Raw genomic sequence first — 23835 nt, forward strand, 5'->3', positions numbered from 1 at the left:
GAGTGGGTTTCTAGGTTTTCCACAATGAGGTCCGCTTTGCTGACTCTGGCAGGGATACCTCTCGGAGAGATTTCATCTTTTGTTCTGCTGCAGCTGAGACATGTTAACGGGGTTAGGCCCTTTGCGACGACGTGGATTCGTGAAGGTTTTGGAGCCGTGTCAATCATTCTAACCTTGTTACTGTACGGCAAACATATGGTCGCTGCCGTGCACCTCCCAAACTGTTATTTTTCCAGCAAAGAGACTCATTTGAAAACATTATCCTTGGCCCCAAAATTGCTCTGCTGTGTGCGTCAGAGTGGAGTTCACACAAATTAAAGCCACAGCAAGAAATATAGAGCAGATACTGATTGCAGACAATGGCGGAAATGCTTTTTGTCTTTTCATCATTATTTTTGACTCAGGAAGTCATGTAAATTGGATCAGTTCATTCTAGAGTCACACGGTCTCCATCAAAAACATTAACTGTACAGTTAAGGTGAGGAGCCGTTTCGACTGACCAGGAATCAAGTCGGTTGTGTTCACGCCCACAACAACGCAAACGCCCATTTGTCAACCTTATTCCCAGAAGACTTCAGTTTTTGAAATGAGTAAATATTCTTTAAGTGTGCCAAACTGCAACTTTCTGGGCCATTTCCATTCGTCACACTTTAACAAACAAAACAACACGAGTGGTGTCCTGACTGGTCCACCTTATTGCCAGCCAGTGGACCATCAACGTGACTTAGAAGGCTTTGGTGAGATTACCAAATGTTCTTGAAGTATGCCAAGGTGACATTTCCACCCACAAACTCATCTTGGGGGTTTCATTTGATTGTCACCAAATTTGATTTTTGGCAAAACTGAATTGTACAATTGTAAAATGTTTTGAGATGGTTAATCCAACTCTAATTTATTTTGATGGTTCACAGACAGAAGAATTATTTCAGCTAGTAATGATGCGGCCGTGACTAAAATGGTGACCACTCCCTTCACTTTTACAAGGTCTCCTTTCAAATTCCACTCTCGATTTTTTAGAACACCCACGTTGACGTTAAAAGGACGACCTCAGGTATTGATTTATGAGTCAAAGGAGAGAACGGGGACATCGCTTCGGGCTTTAAAGCATTAATGAGTAATAAAAAGTTGGTGTTTGTGGTATGAATGAGTCACATAAGCGTTGTCCTTTGGCCGCCGGCGCTAGTTTGGGCTTTGCGAGACCCTCGGCAGCTCATGTGTGGGGAGAAGAAAAAATGCTGACAGCAGAAAAATGAGAGCGTGTTTGGCAGGCACACCCTTGTAGATTTCTGTGTCATTCAACTCTGTTCAATTTTTAATGTTTCCTCAGCGTGCCATGGGGCTCCATGTGCTCATCAAATTCATAGATGGGTGCAAAAGTAGGTCCGGTAATTACGCAAGATGTACATGTAAAATGAACATACAGCCAACGCTTTCTGTAGGCTTAAAAAGCAGGATCAAAAAGGCAAAAAAGCAGGACTGCTAACATGGAACCTGCAATACGGGATCTACTATGGGCCACAAATCGCAAAAATCTGTGTTTGATTTACACCAATTATAAATGCATTGAAAAAATTTTTTTTTTTTAAACCCCCAAATTAAGCACAGATTTACAGCCAATAAACAATTTCCAAGAAAAACTGAATTGGCTGCCTAAAAATAGGTGACTGCACGGGTGCCAAAGAGTAAATTGAGTTCCAAGCTTGATCTCAAAATAAATTGAATTTTCAAGTGACATTTTCAATCCTTTTCACTCACACGGGACTTTTTTTGCCAGCTCTTTACACATAGGGAGCAAGCGTTTGGCTTCATGGGTTGCTGCGAATTAACTCAGCAGGAGTTGCCGCCGGCCTATAACGGACGTCTCAATGTCGCGTGCACAATGTGACCTACAGCCGGGCAGCATGTGCACATATGTGCTACATTCTTATGCTGGGGATTTACGGGAATTAAAGCAGACCTCCTCCATGGCAAAGACCACTGCTCGCACTTGACATTGTTACGTCTTTGAAAAGAAAAGCATCAAAAGGTGCCAGCGTCCACTGAGAGACCTGTTTATTCGCTTACATTTGGAGAAAATGAGGTGAAGTTTGAAAAAGGAAAAAAAAAAAATAGGGGCCCTTCCTCTGAGAGGGCCTCACCGGTGCTCCGCGGTTCCTTCCACTGCATTGAATCAGAGCATAAAAATGTAGGCCTGTGTCTCTTTAAAAGCCTGTCTGCAGAATGCATCAGTCCTGTGGAGCAGACACAGGCCAGGGCGGGGGAGGAAGGGGGAGATTACGGGGTTGGGAGGAGCGTTGGGGCTGAGCGGAGGGAGGGAGGCGGGCAGGAGGGAACAGCCGCAGTCTGGGCTTCCAGCCTCCTGGCTAGACTGCTGAAAGTTATTATTGAGTTCCTGTGTAGGGCCTCCCCTCCCTGTGGCATACTCCTCTGCTACGAGGAAGAAAGTGAGGGAAAAGCCTCGGCCGGTTGTGCTATGCGGCCATCTTGCAGGGGGCGGCAAATGTTGCCAAGCATTCGGTGTGCCCCCGCGCTCACAGCTGCTGGGCCCGGCCGGCAGCTGAAACGTGGACACGAGCACGTTGTTGTCTTGAGTTTCACTTGAGTGCCCCCTTGTTTTCTTTTTTAGCACCATAACTAGTCAGGACAAGAAGGCTGTCAGCGAGCCAATGAGGAGGCAGCAAGCTAAATCCTCTGCTCTTATGCTAAGTGATTAGTATGATTCAAGCGCAGGTGGTGATGGTGGGAGCGCATTGAAGTTCTGCGTGCGTGCATGTGTGTGTGGCATGAATTTAAAAAGCCCATTTTTGTTAAAAGCACGGATATTGGTTGGTTTAAAAAGTGCCAAAGATTAGCAAGGGCGAAAATGAATTTTTTATAACATTACTGTGCAGCCAAGCCCAGTCTATTCACGCGTCGCGCTGTTTTTTTTTTTTTTTTTTTTTCGAGAGTTCAAGCTGCAGGCGTTTTTTTTTTTTTTTTGCCACTCCCAGTTGAAGCTTACCGTAAAATAGAAAGCAAACCTTAACTTTGCCGTACATAATCCTACTATGTTAATAGTAGCACAAATGCCATAAACATGCTAAAACAAGCACTGATTTTGCAGTAGCTATGAGCTTCTGAGCAAATTGTATTCATACACCACATGCAGACTGGGTATACGGAAATAATCACAAGCATATATTCTTTATCCTCTTCGACAATGTTTTTTATTAAATCATCATTCCCCCCCCCCCGTAAAAAAGCATATCGTGTACTACAGTGGCATGGGTATGCTATTCGCTGGGATGAATTGGAAAAAATTAAAACTTTTGTTTTTAAGATGTTACACCAGTAATAAGAAATGATTACAAAAAACTAGGATGTCCCAATAATAATAATAATAAAATAAAATAAAAGTTAAATAGTGGTCGACTTACTCGCACTCTTCATTTGTTTGGTAAAAAAAAGTACATGTTGTATCCCTGTGTTTTATACTGCCCCCTGGTGACCGACGCATTAAAACGTCACTAAAATATCGGATCCCCATTTGCGACGGTCCGACTGAGCATGTGGCATTTCAAAGTTATGAACGTCACGCTACGTAAAACCTTGTGGTCACAAGGCAGAACATGGTATACACATTTGCTGCAGCACTTTGTTTTTCATTTGATTGCTTCATATTTATGACCAAGAAGTGTTTTTCATGCCAATATTTACTTTTTTCATGACATTTCGAGACATCAACCAGTGCGCGATGAAATAGTTTGCACAGCGGCGTAAGTACAGTATACGTGATCATGCTCAATTACCCCTCTATGTACTGTTTTTGTACTTTGCTGTTTTATATTTACGGTCTAGAGATGATTATACAAACATGAACTATAGCTCAGAAAACCTTCAAATTTAATATAGTTGATATTGGATTCTGTAAGAAGGGTATAAATGTGTTTTTCTGCTGCCTGTGACTGATAGTTTCCAATAATTTCCTGGCATGTGGAGAGACACTCTCCACACAGTGTGCACGCCTTTGTAGTGCATATTAGTGGATCTTTTATTAATAATTCACTTGGTGGCCAAAGTTAGTTTTCATCAAGTGAAAGGCAATGGAACAAAAACACGGCCAAGATGAACAGTAACACACAACATGACTGGATTATTTGTAGTTTGTTGCTGTCTACCACTGGGATTTTTCGATATTGTGGCTTTAAATGCATTTATGCGAGGGTCAGGTGTCAAGGACGAGCTATGCGGGATTGAGAGACCTTCCCCGTCATGGCGTTGATACTAATCCCCGCTCTGCTTTCACCTTTTGCTGGACTGCGTCATGACAGCTCAGCCCGGCGAGACCGCAAGTGGCAGACTTTTACGTAACTGTCCGGTCTATTTATTCAAAACCTGCTGTCGTTTTGAACGCGCCCATCTCTTCGACTGGGCTCACATGCTGCCTGTCCAACTGCTGTCAGGGTGAACCCACGCAGCACCTGAGCAACGAGTCTTTCCAATGCCCTTTGTCGGTGATTCACAAAAAGTGTGCTGCATGAAAGAATCACCGATTTGGATTTGACTTGGAAGTTCAACTTGACCACAAGCAGCAATTTGGGAGAATTTTGATGTAAAAACTAAACAAAAACAAAGTGAATTACACTTTGTGTATCCCAAACGACAACCTAGCTTTGCCTTACGATGTCCATTTAGCTTGATGCTAACAAACAATGCAAATCATCATATAGGGGCTAGCAAATAGCTTCAGCGTTGCGGCGTTACAACCCTGAATGCGACGTAGTACACAGACTAAGTAAACTAATAACTGAACTACTATTTCAAAAGACTAAATTACAAATTATTAATTACTCATTACGCAATGCTACTAAGTTATAAATAATTGCAGCTCAATGAATCACTTGTGAAACTCCTCTTTGTCTCTTTAGTTTTTGATTAACCCTTAGGCCCACTACACATCACATTGGTCATGGTGTTATTTTCAAATCCAACTTTTTTTTTTGTAAGCGCTACTTTTTTGCATAAAGTCGGAGATCCACTGCCCTATATTGCAGTGCCCCCAAATCCATCAACATTCCCAAGCAGTGGCGTCACCGTCGCCACCTTTTTTTCCGAGACGTCCTTTCGGACGTACGTTACGGGGCTGAGTGAGAAAACCCTGGCGCTGAAATGTGTATTTTGTGGAGCTCTGTTTGTTGAGTCAGAACTGAGTTGGGCTCTGCTGTTATGCGGTTGCCATGGAGAGAAAAACACTGGCGCTGGAGCAATAAAAGCATCCAGGAAAGGAAAAGACATTTGCAAGCTCAAGGAAAGGACAGCCGAGTTGACCCAATTTGCCAGCTTTTTACTTATGTTTATTTATTTAATACATGTAGCACTTTTTCATCATAATGGAAGATGCGAGGCTCTGGGCCCTCTCACCTCATTACTTGTGTAAGCAGATATGTTTTTCTACAGCTGGAGGAAAGAAGCAAAAGCAGTGTTTAAGGCTGGAATGTGTGATCTTAGGAACGGATGTTGTGGGTGTTTAATCCCCCCATTTTGCCGTCGCAGACAAATCCTCGGACAAGTGGAAACAAGCCAAATCCTATTTGATCTTCGGCAAATGTTGCTGTACGCCAGTCTCGTGTTTTAAAACACATCTCACATGACTTTTGGCAGGAGATCCATCCGGGATTGGTCACCAGTCAATTGTAGGCTACATAACCATTTAAGTCACAGTTATCACATCCAACCATGAAAATATTTAATATATACTACATTTTGAGCAAGTTGATATTTTGTGAAAAAAAAAATGCAAAAAAAAATGTGTTCTTGCACCAGTTTGTTGTTGTTCGGCAGTTTTGTGCCGCCCTTGATTATTTTTATGCAAGAGAACCTTTGGCATTGGAAAAAAATAGCGCTTATGGTTAGTATGTGGTTATTTTGTTGTTTGCTTCGACGTCTTTGTTGCTGAACAGCGTCTCTTTTTTACGCTGAGAAAGGTGTTGTAAAAAATGGAAAAATGTGAAAATTGTAAATGGTATTTTGCAAAAATCATCGGAGATGAGTCCAAAACATCTCACGTCTAGCCATCCAAGTCCAAAATGTGTACATTATTTCTTTATAAACCTTACTCATTTTCTTTTACAAGTAAATTAATACATGAGAACCAAAAAAAAATTTATTCAACCTAAGAGGGGCGCGATGTTCAGCAAAATCATTATTAGTTGCAGACATGCCATATACTTTTTAGTATATGATAGAAAATAAGACTCATATTGAAGACATAAAATTATCCTGAGTCATAAAGTAGTGTGATTGCTTTTTTGTCTAAATATGATTGACTGGCGGCCAGTCAACATTGTGTCACACCTCCTGGATCCTCTCCAGAGTCAAAGAAAAGAAGTGTAATGGTGCGTCGTTAAATAAAAGTACATACATAAATAAATAATTCCTCATCATAAAGCTAATATCTCGGGCCCTAAAATGAAGTGAAGGTCAAAGCCAGTTGAACAAAAGCCCTTGTCTTTGATGGTCGCAAGGGGCGTTTTGATGACCAGCTGACCAAGAAGGCCGCATTCAGCAGAAAAGACGTCCATAAATTTCAACAGGATTTATGACTCGGGTTGAACCAATTAGCTGTGAAGCCGTTCTCATGACAGTCACTGCGGCGGTGAAACGACCTCAGATGGGACCCTGGGCGAGAGGTGACCCTAAGCTCACCTCTGAAAGATTTTACGCACCCCCGGGCATGACCCCTCCTCCCAGGCCAATCCTGTCCGCTCACATCTCTTGACCTTTGGTATTCATTCATTCCATTTTCATCTTTCCAAATCAACCTGCCACCTGCCCTCCTCCCTTTCCACTGGTTTTGAGGAGCATGTTGGTGATTCACTGGGGGGGGATGAGACTTGACGGTTTCAATGCGGTCATCCGACTCAGTTTACCAGAAGCAACGTCGCAAAACCGCAGCTCAGCTGACTTCTGATCTGCTTTTTGTGTTTCGATATTTTTAAATATAAAAAATCCGGTCGGTCCTCGATGACCGTTTGGCTCGCCAAAATGTCTGCGTGTTGGTACAATCAAACCACTTGTTTGCATTTATATAACTGGCCACAGACGAGACATTTTGGAAGCAGCTTTAGGGAAAATAAAACAACTGTTTAATCATGTTACAAAACAAAGGGCACAGCAAATTGTTATTGGCTTATGTCTGTACATACATACATACATATATTTTGTGGTGCTATGAGAATCTATATTAAAATGCAACTGTGAAGTTTCGACAGTCACTGCATGGTGCCTTTATTTTAATGTTATGTGTAAAATAGCCATCTATCATTTATGTTGTGATGTTTGTCCCCATTAAAAAATTCAAACAAACACAAAAAAATCCCAGATTTATTTTCAAATCATGGTAATATAATTCCAGACAAATTTTTATTTTCCAAGCTGTTTCACAGAGCTAAATTACCATCAGGACTCTCTCATTAAGGGGATTCGTTTTGCCCCCAGCGGTGAACGATGGTACGCACTTGTGTCCGTCAAAGTCCCAGACTGAGAAGTCTCAATCCTCCCGGGGATAAACTGGACATGTCGAGGTGTGAACCAGTACCTGCTAGTGCCACTGATACCTGGTGTGTGTGTGTGCATGTGTGTGTGTGTGTGTTCTGAGCTGTTTCTGTTTGGGTTACTGAAAGGTTATCCAGTGACATTTTAATCGTCTTTGGGCCTCCTTTGCTACGGCTTTAGAATTGCTTTGTGGGATTAAAAACTCAGCCAGTCAGACGGCGATGTGGAGCAGACTGTGTTTTATTTTTGTTAGTGGGGGCTTGCACGCACCAACCAATGTTTTGTAGTCTACAAAACAGACATATGAGAGGAGGACCATTGTGGTTTTGAGGGCAGAGGGTGAGAAACCACTATGTAGTTCCGGTCTTCTTTTATTGTGTCGTAAAACATAAACGTTAGTCATTTCTGACTCAGATGGAATGAATCATTTCTATTTAGTATTTAATTGAAAACGAAGGGATCTATAATCATGTCTTGATTTTGAGTGTTTTGAATTATGAGTGTGGTCAGGGAATGGGTTGAAGTCATATCTAAAGGCGCAATTAACATAGGGTCCTCTATATCAAGAATTATTGAGCTGTTATTTCTATATTATGATCGCAGGCAAAATATGAAGCCGGCACAGCGTCCAAATTATAATAACGAGCCGCAGAGCTGTTTAAACTGCATAAATGATCAGTTATGGCTGGACTGCAGCGAACGCGAGCCGTGCACCGCCATCCCCAGCACCAGATGAGGGTCAGCGTAATGCCAAGGGATTAAACTCGCATAGCCAAGATGGCGTTGGCACCGGTGCGCCGCCGAGATCAAGTTCTGTGGAGGCACGCACATGCATACGCGTACATGAATGCATCACAGTCTGCATGCGCCTGTGTCGAATGTCAAGTTTGCAAATGAAATAATGACGGGGAACGTAGCATCTACTTGACTGAATCTACGTGTCTTCAAAAAATTATCAATAAGATACGCCGAATGCAGAATAAGTATAATGCAATAAAGTCGTGATGTAAGTGTAGGTCAACTCTTTCTCACTAACCTTCAGCCCCTGCGGCCTCTTCCTTAACATGGCAGCTGCTCCTGCATTGCAAGTGTGCTAAATGTGAAAAGAAGCAGAAAAGCAAGTGTGTGAGCGTGTGTGTATGTGTGCACAATGGGGGTGTTTTAGTAAAGGCTCATAAATAAATCTCTTAGTTATCACCCCTCATAATTCAATCGAATCACAGTATGGGTTCACCTCAAAGACTATGTGCTTCAAATAATCATGAAAATAATAGGAAAAAAATGAAAATAGGAATTAAATTAGTTATATCCAGAAAAAATAAAGGAATTTCAATGACATTAATATTCAATTGAATGAATTTCACTATGCAGTACCATTTTGTTTAGATCAGATGATGCAAGCTTTGTGATTGACAGGTAATTGGAAATGTTTTCTAAAATTTTAAAATCAACTTTAAAAATAAATGTACTAACATTGCATTCAAATCAATTTGACTTCTACAATAAAGTCCCTTTTAGGCGATTTGATGGGATTGGCAGGTCTCTGCTGGGGTTTACTGTCAATCTGGATAAGTGCCACGAGCATATTCATTAGCATAATATGGATACTGTCAACATAGTCACAGGAAGCTCTAAAGAAGTCAAGCTGCTGACACGGAAGCCTCATTAAAACATTCAAATAAATCTGACAGTATTCATCAAAAACAAGATGTACAGGTATTACCTTGGAAAAATCAGAACTTGCTGAGCTAATTAAAATAAGATTATTTCATTCAAAGAAATAAGAATTCATCAGCAACATCAAACTGATTTCCACCAGGTGTGCATCTCAAACGACAATTCGAGTGCAATACGATCCTGGAACAATCATTTTCAAACCCCTTTGGTGAATTTGCATCATTTTAAAGGGCACAGTGGTTGGAAATCCCTTGCATTTGACTGTCCTGGCGTGCCTAATGTAGTGTCCTCTTTAAGTAGTGCTTCGCTCTTTGCCAAATTAGCCACTCCCTAAATACTCGTCGCACGTTCTCTCCTCCAAAAATAACTTTGGCTAAGATGCCGGCGCTAATAATGTTATACCGGACGTCTTTGTTGAGGCTCTGCCGCCTCGATTGAAACGACTTATTGTGGGGGTCACGCTTGTGAGTGACACACGACACCCTTGTCCACAGACAGGTGGGCACGTCCTGTTGTTATGGTTGCCGTGTTTGCACCTGAATTACAATTTGTCACTTTTGATTTTCGTTTTCCCAGCCAAATGGGGCACCGAGCATTACTACAAATAAGAGAATTATTGATTTCATTACGATAATATAAAAATAAATACAGAGCGCTTCATTGAGTACTGATGAGAGTCACTACAAGAACCCTTTATGCTCACATTTTTTGACTCTTGTCAAAGAGGTAACGGCTTGTCATGGGCTGTTACCAAATGTTTAGGCCACTGGGGGTCTGAATCCAAATGTGTGTCAAATATATCAATATTTTATCATGGCCGCCCACTTCTGTTCAAATTGTCAGTAAACATTATTCATGTGAAAGATGTGTTTTTCTCTGTTTATTTCTGCATGTAAATTTAAAATAAAAAATGTAAGACATTGCAGGATTAAGACGCTTCTCTCGTCCAAATTAATCTGGGATGGACGCCACCTATGCATGTAAAGTTTACTAAAGTTGTTCTAAGAAGCAGAGTGGACTAAACCAATTTGTCTTTCCCAGAAGAGTCATTTTAACTAGTAGAGCTGATGTCCAATGGCTGTCACAAAAACCTGAGTGCAGTCGTGGTCCAAGTCCAAAAATGACATTTTTTCTTTTTTGTTAGCAATCAGATTGGTATATTTGAATGGACGATACACACAGTGAAATATTTCATGATTTTTTATATCGCTACCAAGTCTTGCGTCCACATACAGACAAGAGGACTGCTCGCATGTGGGAACGTTGCTTCCTGGCCCAGCACAGCATCTCATCTAGTCTCAAGCCCAAAGACAATTAGGACAATCCAATAAGCGTGGCTGTAATGCCGACCTCATGTCAAGTCCCCGAGGCAGATCTGTCACGGCTGGGTGCAGCTACATAAACACCACGGCCCTAAAAGTAGAAGCGCTGGCTGGTGAATAAGCTTAAGAGAGGAGAAATTGGAGCATGACGTTAGGGTCGGAGTTGGGATGGAGTTTCATAGTTATGGTGGTTGGACACCCCAGACCAGCTGTTGCAAGGTGACCACAGAGGGCTTTATATAAAGCAATTGATAGAGAGCACACATCCGGCAAACCGCAGGGGGGATCCGATGACGACAGCCAGACGTTTCCTGAGTGAGCGCTGCCAGTTGGTGTGCCCTTGAGGGAGACAGCGCCCCACTAAGCACGCGTGGAGCTGGGGATTACACCAGGGGGGAAGGAAGCCGTCATCCGAAACTGTTGTGTCTTGTCCGTTGTTAAAGCAGAAGCAAACGACACGGTCGGTACAGAGTCGCCCCAGGAAGTTCAGCTGCGGGAGACTATTTCCATTTCGCCAGATGAGATGTTGGTCTCCTCGAATAGCTTCGTTTTTTTTTTTTTTGTAAGCGCCGCAACAGATGCTGGATGTTTCCATTCAAGCCTCCCCTCGTTGGTGTCTATACGCCAAAGTCGGAAGGTCAAAGGCATTTCCTCGAAAGGATACATTTTGAGAGGTTTTCTCGTTTGCTTTCAGTTTGAGAATTGCGATTGTTTATACTTGGTCAAACATAATCCAGTTTTTGGGGTCAATAAGGGGCGCTGAGATGACCTTCGTATTGATTTCCACAATTTGCTGTGTGTTGTCTCTCCGTGCGGCAATCGTCACAATATCAACAAGCAACATTACTCCTCAACGATGGCGGTGAAGCAACACGTTTGCAATGCGAAGAAGCCTAACCCTGAAATTGCAGAGCGCCTCTAATTAAAAAATAAAGCATGTCTGCTCTCGCCCGGGCGGCTATTAGAGCCTGTTTAGCCTGCGGATTTGCTTTGAAAGGCAGCTTCATTACAGCACCTCAAAGCCATATCATACAATGGCTGGTTGAAAAGGCCAATGCTTGAATGGAGTCTTAAAGAAGTGAAGGGGTGGGGGGGATGTACTTGGCCTTCAAGTAAACATTCCTGCAGCTCACTGTTTCCTCTGTGTTCCCGCTCCCTTGGCCCACCTCCCTCCCACTCCCGATTCCCACAGGGGACTCGCTCGGCCACAGGAAGTCCGAGGAAAGAGCAGCGGTGTGAAATGTTTGTATGCTACATTCTGGCTCATGAGGGTAATGAAAAATGAAAGGAGTCTAGCATTTGCTGAGGGCGCCATTGTTATTTTTATGTATTTATTTGAGGTCAACGTGCTTCTTTCTAGTTCATGACAGGAATGTACCATTTTTCATTCTAGGCTTTTACTGTGACATTGATAGCCATCTTTTTGTTTGTTTGTTTGCATGCTACTTCCTGTTTCTCAGATGGGGGGGTGTGGGGGTCAGTTTTTGACCACTGACACATAAAGTGCAAGACATGTTATGACTCTCCCAGGCCGTGCTATGTCTATGAAGCCTGTGAAGTCAGCATCGCATTTAGCCATGCGGGTCTCCTGTGGTGTCTGGGGAGTGTCTGCTTTCAGACACTATTATGTCTAGCGAACCTTCCTGCAGATGTAAAAAAAAATAAAAAATCTGAGTAGAAATAACCCGTTACACTTATAATATTTTTTTCCCTGCAGGTGAGAGAACCATTGCTGAGGACGTGCAGTCTAGGTTCAATGAATGACCTCGCAAAAGAGAAGCCAAACTGTGTGTGTGTGCGTGTGTGTGTGTGTGTGTGTGCGTGTGCGTGTGCGTGTGCGTGTGTGTGTGTGTGTGTGCGTGTATCCTGTATGTGCAAAGTGGTGACTGGTTAGACAGGTAGCTGAGACGTGCGTATGAGTCAGGCAGACAGAAGGGGAGTGTCCAGACAAACATTTCTTGTGCAACAATTCAAGTGGAGCATGAATAGGCAGACTAACAATGCAAAGTGTGTTAAAAATGTAGGCTGGTTTTGATTCACAGTTTTGAGGTTACTGGTTTGAATCTCACATCGAAACTGGTTGTCGACCAGTCATCGGATGCATGGTTGGATTTTAGTCGACCTCTTGGAGCTGGAAAAAGATGTCGAGATCACTTGAACTTTCCCATCCAAACACACAAAAGTGGAACTGATGGAAATAAAACTGTCTTCTCCATACAAACAAGTACAAGTGAATCCATGGTACCGTCCAGGTTTGGGGTACAATTACTAAAACATGATCTGGCACACTGACTGTTGGGACTTGCCTGCCTTATGGCAAATCCTTGTGACGAATAGCATCTGAAGGTGTGGACTCTTTTGAAGGCTAAGGCAAGGTTAGTGTTAAAGTAGTGCTTTGGAGGTACAAGATGCCTTCAGGAAATGAAGGTCAGTCAAGGTAATATACTTTGAAAAGAGTGGAAGATGTGCGTGTTAGGTTTGGACAGCAGCCAGCGTGACTTTCACCACTCCCAGTTGAGGCGGCAAACCACCAAATTCTTAAACGTGGAGTCGCGAGCCAATTAAACTAATTGCCTTTAAACGCTTGCGCAACGCGGCCCATAAAACAAACGCAGCGTTATGGTGCGGCTGCCGAATGAGATGTTGGACGGCGGGAATGACATGTGCAACGGCACATGTTGAGATACGGAGAACTTCCTCGACCCGCAGGTCTGTACTTGTCACACGAGAGGATGTGTTTACCTAGGCGGGGTGTGGAGGCCCGCACAGGCCTGCTGCTGGCTTACTCACTCCCATGACATTCCGCCTCCAGCTCGCGTCAAGCACTCCCATCGCCTCAACCAGCAACCCCATTTTTGTTTCTTTTTTTATTTTTGCGCCAGTTTTGGACCAGTTTGAAGCCATGCAATAATTAAATTAATTTATTAATTATTATTCTAAAATTATATTATTAAATTAGAAATATATAAATTATATTATTACATTAGAAATATATCACTTGAAATGAAATTATATGATAAAATTTAATTATAAATATATCCATTATTAAATGATTAATTAAATTATTTCAAAATGTCTTCCTCTACGAACGCAAACTTCTCTTACATATCACTAAAATATAAACAGGAGGAAAAATTAAGGAGGATCTCATTCTCTGTGTGTGGCCTAAATGATTCTCAGACCTGCGCCAGTCTGCAAAGCGGTGGTTCGGAAATCCTCAACGGGGAGCATTTCTGCTCCTGCTCGTTTTCTTGTTACTGTGTGCCAATGCAAATGAGCTACAAACCTCATTTAGCAATAAGATAGACGCTCAGCTTGCCATGAATAGAGTCTCACAGCTTTTACACACCAAGCTTGGTGAGATTCGCTTGGTCGGCGTGAGTGTCGACATGCATATGTGCGCGTGGGAGTGTGTGTAGGAGTGTGTGTGCGTGCGTATGCCTGTGTGTGTCTGGTACCGTGCGCTTAAGAGTGGGAGGTGTTAAGTCAGGTCTGGCACTGCATACCTGAACTCGCGATGATACACGTGGCCTCATGCTTTTCATTTACGAGTCATTTGAGGTTGAGTGTTAAGCACACCTGTCTCGCACTTCTGAGGTTTGGGCTTGGAAACTTGCCTCCGGCCTTTCTGCATGTACAAAAGTTTCCCTTAAAAAGGTTGACTGGTGACCGGTCCAGATTGGATGTTCTTGAAATGGCATTTAAAAGTATTTCTTCTCTCGCCCCGCAGTCGCCGAGTCCCGTCACATCCAAGCGGCCCAAACTGGAAAAATTGCCATCAGCTGACAGTGAACGTAAAGCCGAGTGGCTGCAGTCATTGTCCAAGTCCAGACACAAGGTTGGTAAGCATGCTGTGAAACGTGCATTCAGCATTAGAATGTAAACTGATGACGCACAAGCTCCTTTTGAAGTCTTGACATGATTGTCAGTGGTCAGTTCATGGTCATTATAAAGGACTGTTCAATTAAGCGTGTCAGTCACGGCTATTTGAATGCTTGGATGGTGATTCTTCATTGTGACTCATGCTTGCCGTTTTGGGTTCCAGGACCACAAACAAGTCCAGCTCAAGCAGAGACCTTCGGCGTTTCGGCCTTGGTCTCCAAAAGGGTCGGATCGGGAGAAACCAGGAGCTCAGAGGTGAGTCGGTGGGATTTTCTTATTTAAATCAGGGGTGTACATTTTCTATCCCCAATAAATATTACAACACTGTTCAGAATCTGAAGGCTCCTTGGTGGGTCGCATTAAAGACCGCGGCGGCTCATACAGCTCTTTACTTGCCCTTGCAGGTCCACTTTAAAGAATCAGGAGCCTTTGGCACAAACTCCTTCAAACCCTCTCGTGCATCCCGGGGACTGCCGTGGTCCTGGAAGAGCGAGCCCAAACATCCAAGAAGTGCAGAATGGCCAAGCAGCGCCACAACCCAACGACATGGACACGGACGGAGAGATTGATGTGGATGACTGTGACGATCGTGAGTACTTTCTATCGTCTGAAATATAACAAAAGACAGACCAAAGTCAGTCTGGTAAAATTATTGGAAGACTGAAAAGGAGCCACACAGGAAATAGTTGATATGATCACTGTGCAATGGCGCCATCTAGTGATTAACAGTAGAATTTAACTTCCAAGTAGCTTAAGTGTAATTTTTTTTCTGTGCAGGTCCATTGCCGGCATCCTCCCTAGCTTCACCCCCCTCAGCCTGCAGCAACACCCCTCAAAGTCAGACCCCCCAGACTCGAGGGACCACTCCGCCTCATGAAGCGCCAACCTGGCTGTGTGGGCCCGTCTCCCCCGAGATGGACGCTCTGAGACAGACGCTTTATGCTGGCGTGGACACAAAAGAGGCTCGAGAGAAATTCCTGCAGGAGGTGGTCAAGATGAGGCTAAAGCAAGAAGAAAAGCTGGCGGCCGCCGTACAGGCTAAACGCAACCTTCAGCAGGTATTTCAAATGATGACAATGGCTGCAGTGGAAATTATGATACCAAAATGGCAAACGTTGTCACAGGAGTTGGAGTTTGTGAAGGTGGCCAAGAAAGGCCGCCTCCGCGAGGCCGTGGAAGCCAAGAGGAACCTGCGGAAGGAGATTGAGCGCCTCCGTGTGGACTGGGAGAGGAAGACCAGGGAGGCGGAGGAGGCGTGCGGCCGGCTCAAGAGGGAACTTGAACACGAGCGGCAGCAACGAGGCTGCGGCAAAGGATGCGAGGCAGAGCGACTCCGTGTCAAGTACTCCGCACAGGTGACATGCTCAAGGACGGCAAAAGCGCCCAATCAAAGCGTAGACGTCCGCCAAGGCAGCTCAACACAATGTATCGTAAAGCAGGTGATAAGTTGTTGTTTTTTTCTCCGCTCTATTTGCCCTTGTCGCCAGATCGACACGCTGCACTCTCAGCTCCAGCAAGCCGAGGCGGACCGCGAGCAGCTGCGACAGGAGCTGCAGCAGGAACGGGAGGCGCGGCAGAGCCTGGAGAACGCCGTCCGAGACCTGCAGTCCCAGTTGGCAGCGCAGGAAACAACGCCACACGGCACTCCGTCCTAAAGTGGAGCCAAAAAAAAAAAAAGACATTCAGAAAAAAATGAGAGAGAATACTTTTACGGTATATGTCGAATCATAGGATGGTGAGGTTTTTAGTAAATGAAAACTGGATGAGGAAGCATGATGTTCACGACTCATCGGTGACTATTTTTGCTATAAGCTAATTGGAGAGAGGCCACATCTCACTTACTTGAATATGAAGGGAATGGTCACACCATCAGCAATGGTGCCACAAAAGTATTGGTACACTCCAAGGTGCAGACCACTGGACCCAAGATACACCTGTTTACCACTATTCACTTTTATGACCTTGCTAGCTTTTTTTTAATATATATATATATATATATATATATATATATATATATATATATATATATATATACATACATATGCGCACACTTAATTGTGTAAAGGATTTACTGTTAAAAATATATTGCTTGTTTATTCCATAGTCGAGAAAAGCATACCACATACCATTTAAAACTGAAGTATTGGACGCTTTAATATCTTCATGTACATTTTTATTTTTAAAAATATGCTCACCCTTCAGCAATTAACGTTCTCCTAAAAGGCACGCAAAAACTGAGAAATATCATTATTTTTGTTGCTTTTGTTGGAATGCGGTACCTCTGGGTTTTTTTTTTTTTTTTTGTATGTAGTACTGAAATGACCTTTATATGGCTCATTTGAAAGCATTTGTTTTTAGGGCTCTTAAAATAACAAATGGCGTTTATATGGACAGCATTTCTACATATATAAAATGCAAAAGGAGCATATATATTTTTTTACTTTAGGGGGAAAAAAGGAATTGCACTTTTTAGACAACTTTGCATGTTATGAAATGATCCAAACAAGTTCAACTACAACACTCATTCCCTCAGTACGCTCTGATGTAAATACAACAATATTGTAAATAAGATTTTGTTGCCTGCTCCTGAATTTTCTTATGTTTTGCTCTTACTTGAAACCAAAAAAGAGACTATATTTGGATTTTAAAAGCAGCCTAGTATGACACAAACAGGGCATTTAACAGACTTTTGGATGGAAACCCATGACAATAATTTCCCTTTGATTGTTTATTTGAGACAAATAGAGTATATAAAAGATATATATTGATGCCACTGACCAAAAAAACTGAAAACACAATTGAAATGTCTGTATACCTACCGCTCAGTTTTAGAGTGGAAAGCAGGCCTTCTTTTGGTGTTCTCGCCTAGTTTAGACAAAAAACGTGTAAGTCTTACCAACTTCAGCATCATCATGTTACCCTGGCTCAGTATTTGTTGGCTACAGTGTCATATAGCACTCGCAGTTTTCTGACTCTTGCAGTTTTCTTATTCTAGCTCATGCTCTTGTAGTTTTGGTTTGGATGTAGGCTTTCACTTGTTTTCTTCTTTTTTTCCGTTTTGGAAAATATGTATAATACCAATTAAAAATCTAAGTCAAAGTGCTCGAAAAAGGGTTTTGTTTTATATGTGTTTGAATTCTAAAAAATATATATAGTATATAGAACGAGAATAGAATAGAATACGTTCTAATTGTTTTAAACACTCACAGGCACATATTCTATATCCACTAAGAAAAAAACTGAACTTGATGCAGTTTAAAGAAAAGATGCGATGTCGCTATAAATATTTGTCTGCCTGTTTTACACTGCCCCCAGGTGGCCAAGAAGTTTACATACATTAGAAGGAGCAGCATAGAAATGTGTCAAAAGCTGTTTCATTCTTTACATTTTTTTAATTGCATCATTAAAATACGTATTTTTTTTTACACTTTTTATAAAGAGTAGTATTAAAGATTAGCCAAACTCAGACAGAAAAAGTTGCACTCAATTCCTGTATGCAATTTTAACATTATGTACAAGTTCAACCATGTCTTCATAATTGACAGGACACAATGGAGTGATTATTTATTTGCTCCTCCTTTCTAATGGTCGTGTGAAAATCCCTCCATGAAAGCAAGACCGGAGCCTCACTTCGGGATTAGCGCTTGAGAGAGATTTACAGGCGGCGGGTCGGTCACATGCAGCACTCCTCGTCCCTACGAGCAGCAATGCACGGGCCGCCTGAGGTTGCCTTTTACCTCGGAGGATGACAAAGAACCCATGTGATGAGGACATGCATATAGGACGTCAACTTTGCAGAGAAGAGTGGCGGCGGATCTCATGGGACAGAAAAGTTGGACACAAATATCCACTTCAGGGATGAACACCTCTCCAGGGATGGCACCTCCGTCACCTGGGATGAGTAGCAGCCCGTCACCAAGAATGAGCACCTTCCAGTCTGGGGGTTCTCCCAAGCTACCCCCCAACCCTCCAAATTCACCAGTCATGTCCATCATGAGCTCCCCCAGACTGTGGCAGAAAACCTCGATCTCCAGACTGGCTGAGGAGTTTTTCTGGATTGGTGGGAGTGTGGTTGCTCAACCCAAATGGAGACTGGGACAATTTGGTAAGACTCACTTTTTTAAAAACTTTTGTGCAGATTTGATTGAAATAATTAGAATGACTTGCTATAGAAAAGAAGCATTTGTGATTTTAGCACGGATCGGACATTTGCATTAGAATAGACGAGGCCTTTGAGTCAATAATGGGCATATGGACTGGAGACAATCCTTTGGGATTAGCTGCAGGATGCGTCACATGTAGTTTTCAGATTACAAACAAGTAGGGTCACCTGATCTTGGCGTGCGCACACACACTGTTGACACGGCAATTGTGTGCAGACAATTATGGAGGCAGGTGCAAATATGGCCAAAAGTTTAAACACCCCTGTCCAAAGAGAGACCAATAATTTACTGAAGATCAGATAACTAGTTTTTAAAATCGGAATCCAGGAAAGATTTATTTGTGCACATGTTGATGCATTGTTATTTTAATGTATGTAATGATTTTTTTTTTTTTTTTTTGTGCGGGGGCTCCTCTATAGTGGAGAGGTGCATGTGCACAATGCAAACCGGGACACAGATGACCAAAATGAAAGGAAAGAAGAAAGGTCATGTGCGCTTCTACTACTTGGATGAGCACCGCTCATGCATCCGCTGGCGTCCCTCCAGGAAACAAAATAAAGCCAAAAGTAAGATTTCATGATTTTTCATCTGATTAGCAATTAGAAATATTTCTCATCTTGTTTCAGTTACAATCGACTCCATCCACGAAGTCCGCGAGGGGAAAAAGTCAGAGGTTTTCCGCAGGTACGCCGACAACCGCTTTGACCCAAATTGCTGCTTCAGTATTTACTATGGCGAGCGCGTCAAGTCCCTGGACTTGGTTAGCTCCAATGGCGAGGAAGCCCGTACCTGGATTACCGGACTCAAATACCTCATGGCCGGCATCAGAGACGAAGACAGCTTTGCGCGGAGGCAGCGCACCCGTGATCAATATCCTTTGAGTAGGCAAAAATTAAAAATAGAAGACACAATTCAAGTAAACATTTTTTTAAAAATTACAATCTCAAAGTATTTTGTCACTTCCCTCTACTCAATAACTTCTTGCTAGTCAGCTTCCTTAACTTCAGCTCTCACGTGGCTTCAGCAGACTTTCTCGGAAGCGGACAAAAACGGAGACGGCACTCTGAGCATCGGAGAAGTCCACCAGCTGCTTCACAGGCTCAACGTGAATCTACCCAAGCAGAAAGTCCGTGAGATGTTCCAGGTAATGGGAACCATCATATCTTATGATGACATAGTTACAACTTAGAGCTCCATCTCATTTTGCAGGAGGCGGACACAGACGAGAACCAAGGCTCTTTGGGATTCGAGGAGTTCTGCTCCTTCTACAAGATGATCTCCACACGGCGAGATCTCTACCTCATTATGATTTCTTACAGCAACCAAAAAGAAGTCATGGACTTGCACGACCTCGCCCGCTTCCTGGAGAACGAGCAGAAGGTACGATGATGTTTGGAAAAGTTTGCACGCATCATCAAACCGATGTTTGGTCGGCAGATGCGAGGTTTTGCCAGGGAGCACCTGACGGAAATTGTGACCAAGTTTGAGCCATGCCCTAACAACCTCCAACGCCTGGTTCTTGGAATTGACGGTATGAGCATGACAACCATTGGAGAAAAGCATCCGATGAATTCTTCTCCCCCGTCCAGGTTTCACCAACTACATGCGAAGTCCCGGAGGCGACATCTTCAATCCGGAGCACAACCAAGTGAATCAGGACATGACGCAGCCGTTGTGCAACTACTTCATCGCCACGTCGCACAACACCTACCTAACTGGAGACCAGCTGCTCTCTCAATCCAGCGTGGAGATGTACGCTTATGTTCTTCAGGCCGGCTGTCGTTGCGTGGAAGGTGTGCTTATTTACGAGACTTGAATCTTTACTTATTAAAGTACAAACAGGGTGTGAGTCCTTTTGCTGTTCTTCTTCAGTGGACTGCTGGGACGGACCTGATGGCGAGCCCATTATTCACCACGGCTACACTTTGACATCCAAAATCCTTTTCAAAGACGTCATTGAAACCATCAACAAATACGCCTTCACCAAATCACAGTATGTGCTCATTCGTTTAAATTAGCCAGTCCAGGTCACAAATATTTCTCTTCCTCCCTGATGGCAGGTACCCGGTGATTTTATCCATCGAGAACCACTGCACTGTGCCTCAGCAGAAAAAAATGGCAGAATATCTGAAAGAGGTGCTTCAGGAGAAGCTGGACCTGTCCAACGTCAACACGTATGAATGCAAAAAGTTGCCCTCTCCTGAAATCCTCAAGGGAAAAATATTAGTCAAGGTGAGACTAACTAATTCACAACAATCTATTTACTTAGCTACTTAGCTTTGTGGTGTTTCAGGGAAAGAAGCTGCCAGCAAACCTGGACCCAAATTCAGAAGAAGGAGATGTGTCGGATGAAGACACCGGAGATGAAGAAGAAGAGGAGGACGATGTGGAGGAAGATTCCCAGGTAAATTCATCTGTGACATTTTGATTAGATGCGTCCGGTTTTCATCATCCAACTCTTTTAGGAGGAAAACAGCGGCCTAGCAGATCAACAGCCCAAGAAGAAGAAGCGCTTCGGCAGATCCATCATGAGGAGCTTTAAACGCAAGGTCTTCTTCTTGGCTCTAAGGGCTTGGCCGTGCTTGGAAAATATAATTGAGTGTAATAATTAATATTGTTACAGAGGAAAAAGAGAATGCGAATGAGGAGTAAGGTCAGATCTGATGGAGAGTCAGACTACAGCAGCACCAGCAGGGACAGGACACAAATTGTTTATCACCCTAAGTAAGGATTTTACAATTCAGAGTTCAAATTATTCATATACAAGTACTTAAAGTTAATTATCCGTAATATGTAAGCATCACTGGTTTATTTTTGTATCATTGTCTTCAGGAAGAGGAAGACAATGAGGCTGTCCCGTGCTCTATCCGACCTTGTCAAGTACACGAAATCAGTCCGAGTGCACGACATAGAAACGCAAGGTAACGTTTGTTTGACTTGACGATCTGGGAATAGGAAAGGATATTTGTAATGTTTTTGTTTTGTTTGTCTGGCAGCCTTTACAAACAGTTGGCAAGTGTCCTCGCTCAACGAAACGGTCATGAACCAGATCGTGCTCCTGAAACCAGGTCATCTGGTGCGCTTCAACCAGCGTCAACTACTGAGGGTCTACCCTTCCAACTATCGGGTGGATTCTAGTAACTTCAACCCGCAACCCTACTGGAACGCAGGATGTCACATGGGTAAAATTAGATCATAAATAAATGTGATGATACATAGATGGTTTCTTATTGGATACGTTGTTTTCCAGTTGCTATGAACTATCAAACAGAGGGTCGCATGCTTGAACTGAACCAAGCCAAGTTCTCCAGCAACGCAAACTGCGGATACATTCTGAAGCCGAAAATCATGCGGAAAGGTATGTAAACATTCGGAACAAGTTGATGAGCTTTTCTTTTCGATAAGACTGTTTTTTCCCCCCTCAGGTGCCTTTAATCCCAATGTGGAGGATCCACTTCCTGGACAGAAGAAGATTCAGTTAATACTGAAGATTATCAGCGGACAGCAGCTTCCCAAACCCAAAGACTCCATGTTTGGGGACAGAGGAGAGGTCAGTATCAAATAGTCCATAGCATACTTCTTTTCAGCCTTGATTTGTCTATGCCACTTCCAGATCATTGATCCTTTCGTGGAGGTTGAGATCATCGGCCTACCCGTTGACTGTTCAAAGCAGCAGACCAGGGTCGTGAATGATAACGGTATACTCAGACCCGATCTTTGACCTGATGACAATTGGTATTCATGTACTATTGCCAAGTTTCAAAAGTATGAATGATGGATTGTCCGTCAGGTTTCAACCCGATGTGGGAGGAGACTCTTGTCTTCCACGTTCTAATGCCACAGATTGCTTTGGTGCGCTTCCAAGTCTGGGATCATGATCCAATTGGAAGAGATTTCATTGGCCAGAGGACAATAGCCTTCACCAGCATAATGCCAGGTAAGACTGGCTGTAAATGCTGACTCGCAGTGAATAGTAAACAACCATTTCTCAACTTGTAGGGTATCGACATGTGTACTTGGAAGGGATGGCGGAGTCTTCCATCTTTGTTCACGTTGCTATCATTGATGGCAAGGTAGGTTCTTTGGGAATATTTAACGCGTATTTAACTTTAAAGTGATGCAATATTTTGTGTCATAGGTAAGGCCAGCAAATGCTGTGCAAGTAGCCAGAAAGCAAATCCAAAAAGCCGCCCAGAAGCACATGAAGGGACCCAATAAGCAGGCATCCGTCGACTCATCCGTGCAGTCCTCGGAAGACTGGCCCCCTCCGTACCTCCGTAAGGATGTCGACTCCTTCTCCCAAGACAGCAGGAATGGAGAAATGTCCTCGCTGGTGGAAGGGCCCGCTACCAGGGCCGCCATGCACAAAGGGATCATGAGTGAACCAGTCAGACGTGCCCACCGTGTCAAAATTCATGATCCAAGAAGAGGGATCTTCAGCAAGATGTCCTCCACGGAGTCAAACCCGGTGCCCACGTTGATGCCTCAATACAGCTTTGACCTGGACAGCCCAGATAACAGTGAGCATCAGTCTTTGTCTGAAGTTGCTGAGCTACAGACACTTCCCATAATTGGACCAGAGGAGCCTGAGCTTCCTGTGGTGGTCCAAGCAGAAGCACAGACTAACCCGAAACCATCGGAGGAATTGCCATTAATAACGCAAGATCCGTTGAATTCTGAAGCCAAACTTGTAACTCTAATCCCCCCGCCATCCCCAGCTCGAGTCAGAAGGACTTTGGAGGCCCCGGCCACCCCCAGACCCTCCATCCCAATACGAACAAAAGTCCGTTCATGCAGCTGCCCCCGAAAACCCAACACCTCCCCCGTCACACCCATGGTGAACCGCAAACCTGCTTCCCAATGGCAGACTTGGCGAGTCCAGAGCACCTGCAAGGACATGGGCCGACAGGTGAGGACCGTACCAAACGGTCTGTGCTTGTCTGACAGCTCATCCAGCAGCGGGGGCAGCTCGGACAGCCTGGACTTCACTGATGCCCCCGTTGCGGTGGGTTCGGAGGAGTGCGTCGGCACCCTGCAGAGAGAGATGAAGGCGCTTTTTGACGAAAAGATGAGAGCGATCCGATGTAAATCACCGTTTATGTTTGATAGTCAGGATTTGTGAAAACAGTTAGGACTAGAAGGGCTTTGTCACAACAGGTAGTAGACACGTGTTGATGTGTGCCTTGAAGGGGGTGTGGCCTAGTGAGTGATGTCATCAAATGCTCACGACACATTTTCATTTTTGTACCAATAACATC

The 23835-nt window shown here is 43.6% G+C and overlaps 2 protein-coding genes across 2 annotated transcripts in view; both read left to right on the forward strand.

The window, feature by feature from the left end:
* Positions 1-17525, forward strand: part of skib (v-ski avian sarcoma viral oncogene homolog b) — a 31970-nt gene extending 14445 nt beyond the window's left edge. The window contains exons 2-7 of the mRNA XM_049734012.2: positions 14263-14370; positions 14578-14669; positions 14819-15003; positions 15192-15472; positions 15539-15769; positions 15902-17525. Coding sequence (XP_049589969.1) covers positions 14263-14370; positions 14578-14669; positions 14819-15003; positions 15192-15472; positions 15539-15769; positions 15902-16069 — 1065 coding nt within the window. The 3' untranslated portion in view covers positions 16070-17525. The remainder of the gene's footprint in view (positions 1-14262; positions 14371-14577; positions 14670-14818; positions 15004-15191; positions 15473-15538; positions 15770-15901) is intronic.
* A 433-nt stretch (positions 17526-17958) lies between these two features.
* On the forward strand, positions 17959-23745 carry plch2b (phospholipase C, eta 2b). Its single transcript, XM_049734024.2, has 20 exons — positions 17959-18519; positions 18997-19143; positions 19204-19447; positions 19592-19721; positions 19787-19957; positions 20015-20108; positions 20167-20370; positions 20450-20570; positions 20638-20809; positions 20871-20981; positions 21043-21126; positions 21201-21301; positions 21410-21498; positions 21574-21759; positions 21828-21935; positions 22003-22127; positions 22191-22275; positions 22368-22514; positions 22577-22650; positions 22716-23745. The coding sequence occupies exons 1-20, from the start codon at positions 18234-18236 to the stop codon at positions 23697-23699; spliced, it is 3663 nt and encodes a 1220-aa protein (XP_049589981.1). The 5' UTR covers positions 17959-18233; the 3' UTR covers positions 23700-23745.
* Positions 23746-23835: the final 90 nt, after the last annotated feature.

The sequence above is a fragment of the Syngnathus scovelli genome, chromosome 11, assembly GCF_024217435.2.
Source record: "Syngnathus scovelli strain Florida chromosome 11, RoL_Ssco_1.2, whole genome shotgun sequence".
Taxonomy (NCBI): domain Eukaryota; kingdom Metazoa; phylum Chordata; class Actinopteri; order Syngnathiformes; family Syngnathidae; genus Syngnathus; species Syngnathus scovelli.

Excerpts from the sequence above, each read along its gene's own strand:
- plch2b (XM_049734024.2), top strand. The coding sequence starts at position 18,234 with ATGGGACAGAAAAGTTGGACACAAATATCCACTTCAGGGATGAACACC. Across the intron at positions 20,109-20,166 it reads CCTGGTTCTTGGAATTGACG|GTTTCACCAACTACATGCGA; the intron begins GTATGAGCATGA and ends TCCCCCGTCCAG. Across the intron at positions 20,371-20,449 it reads CGGCTGTCGTTGCGTGGAAG|TGGACTGCTGGGACGGACCT; the intron begins GTGTGCTTATTT and ends GTTCTTCTTCAG.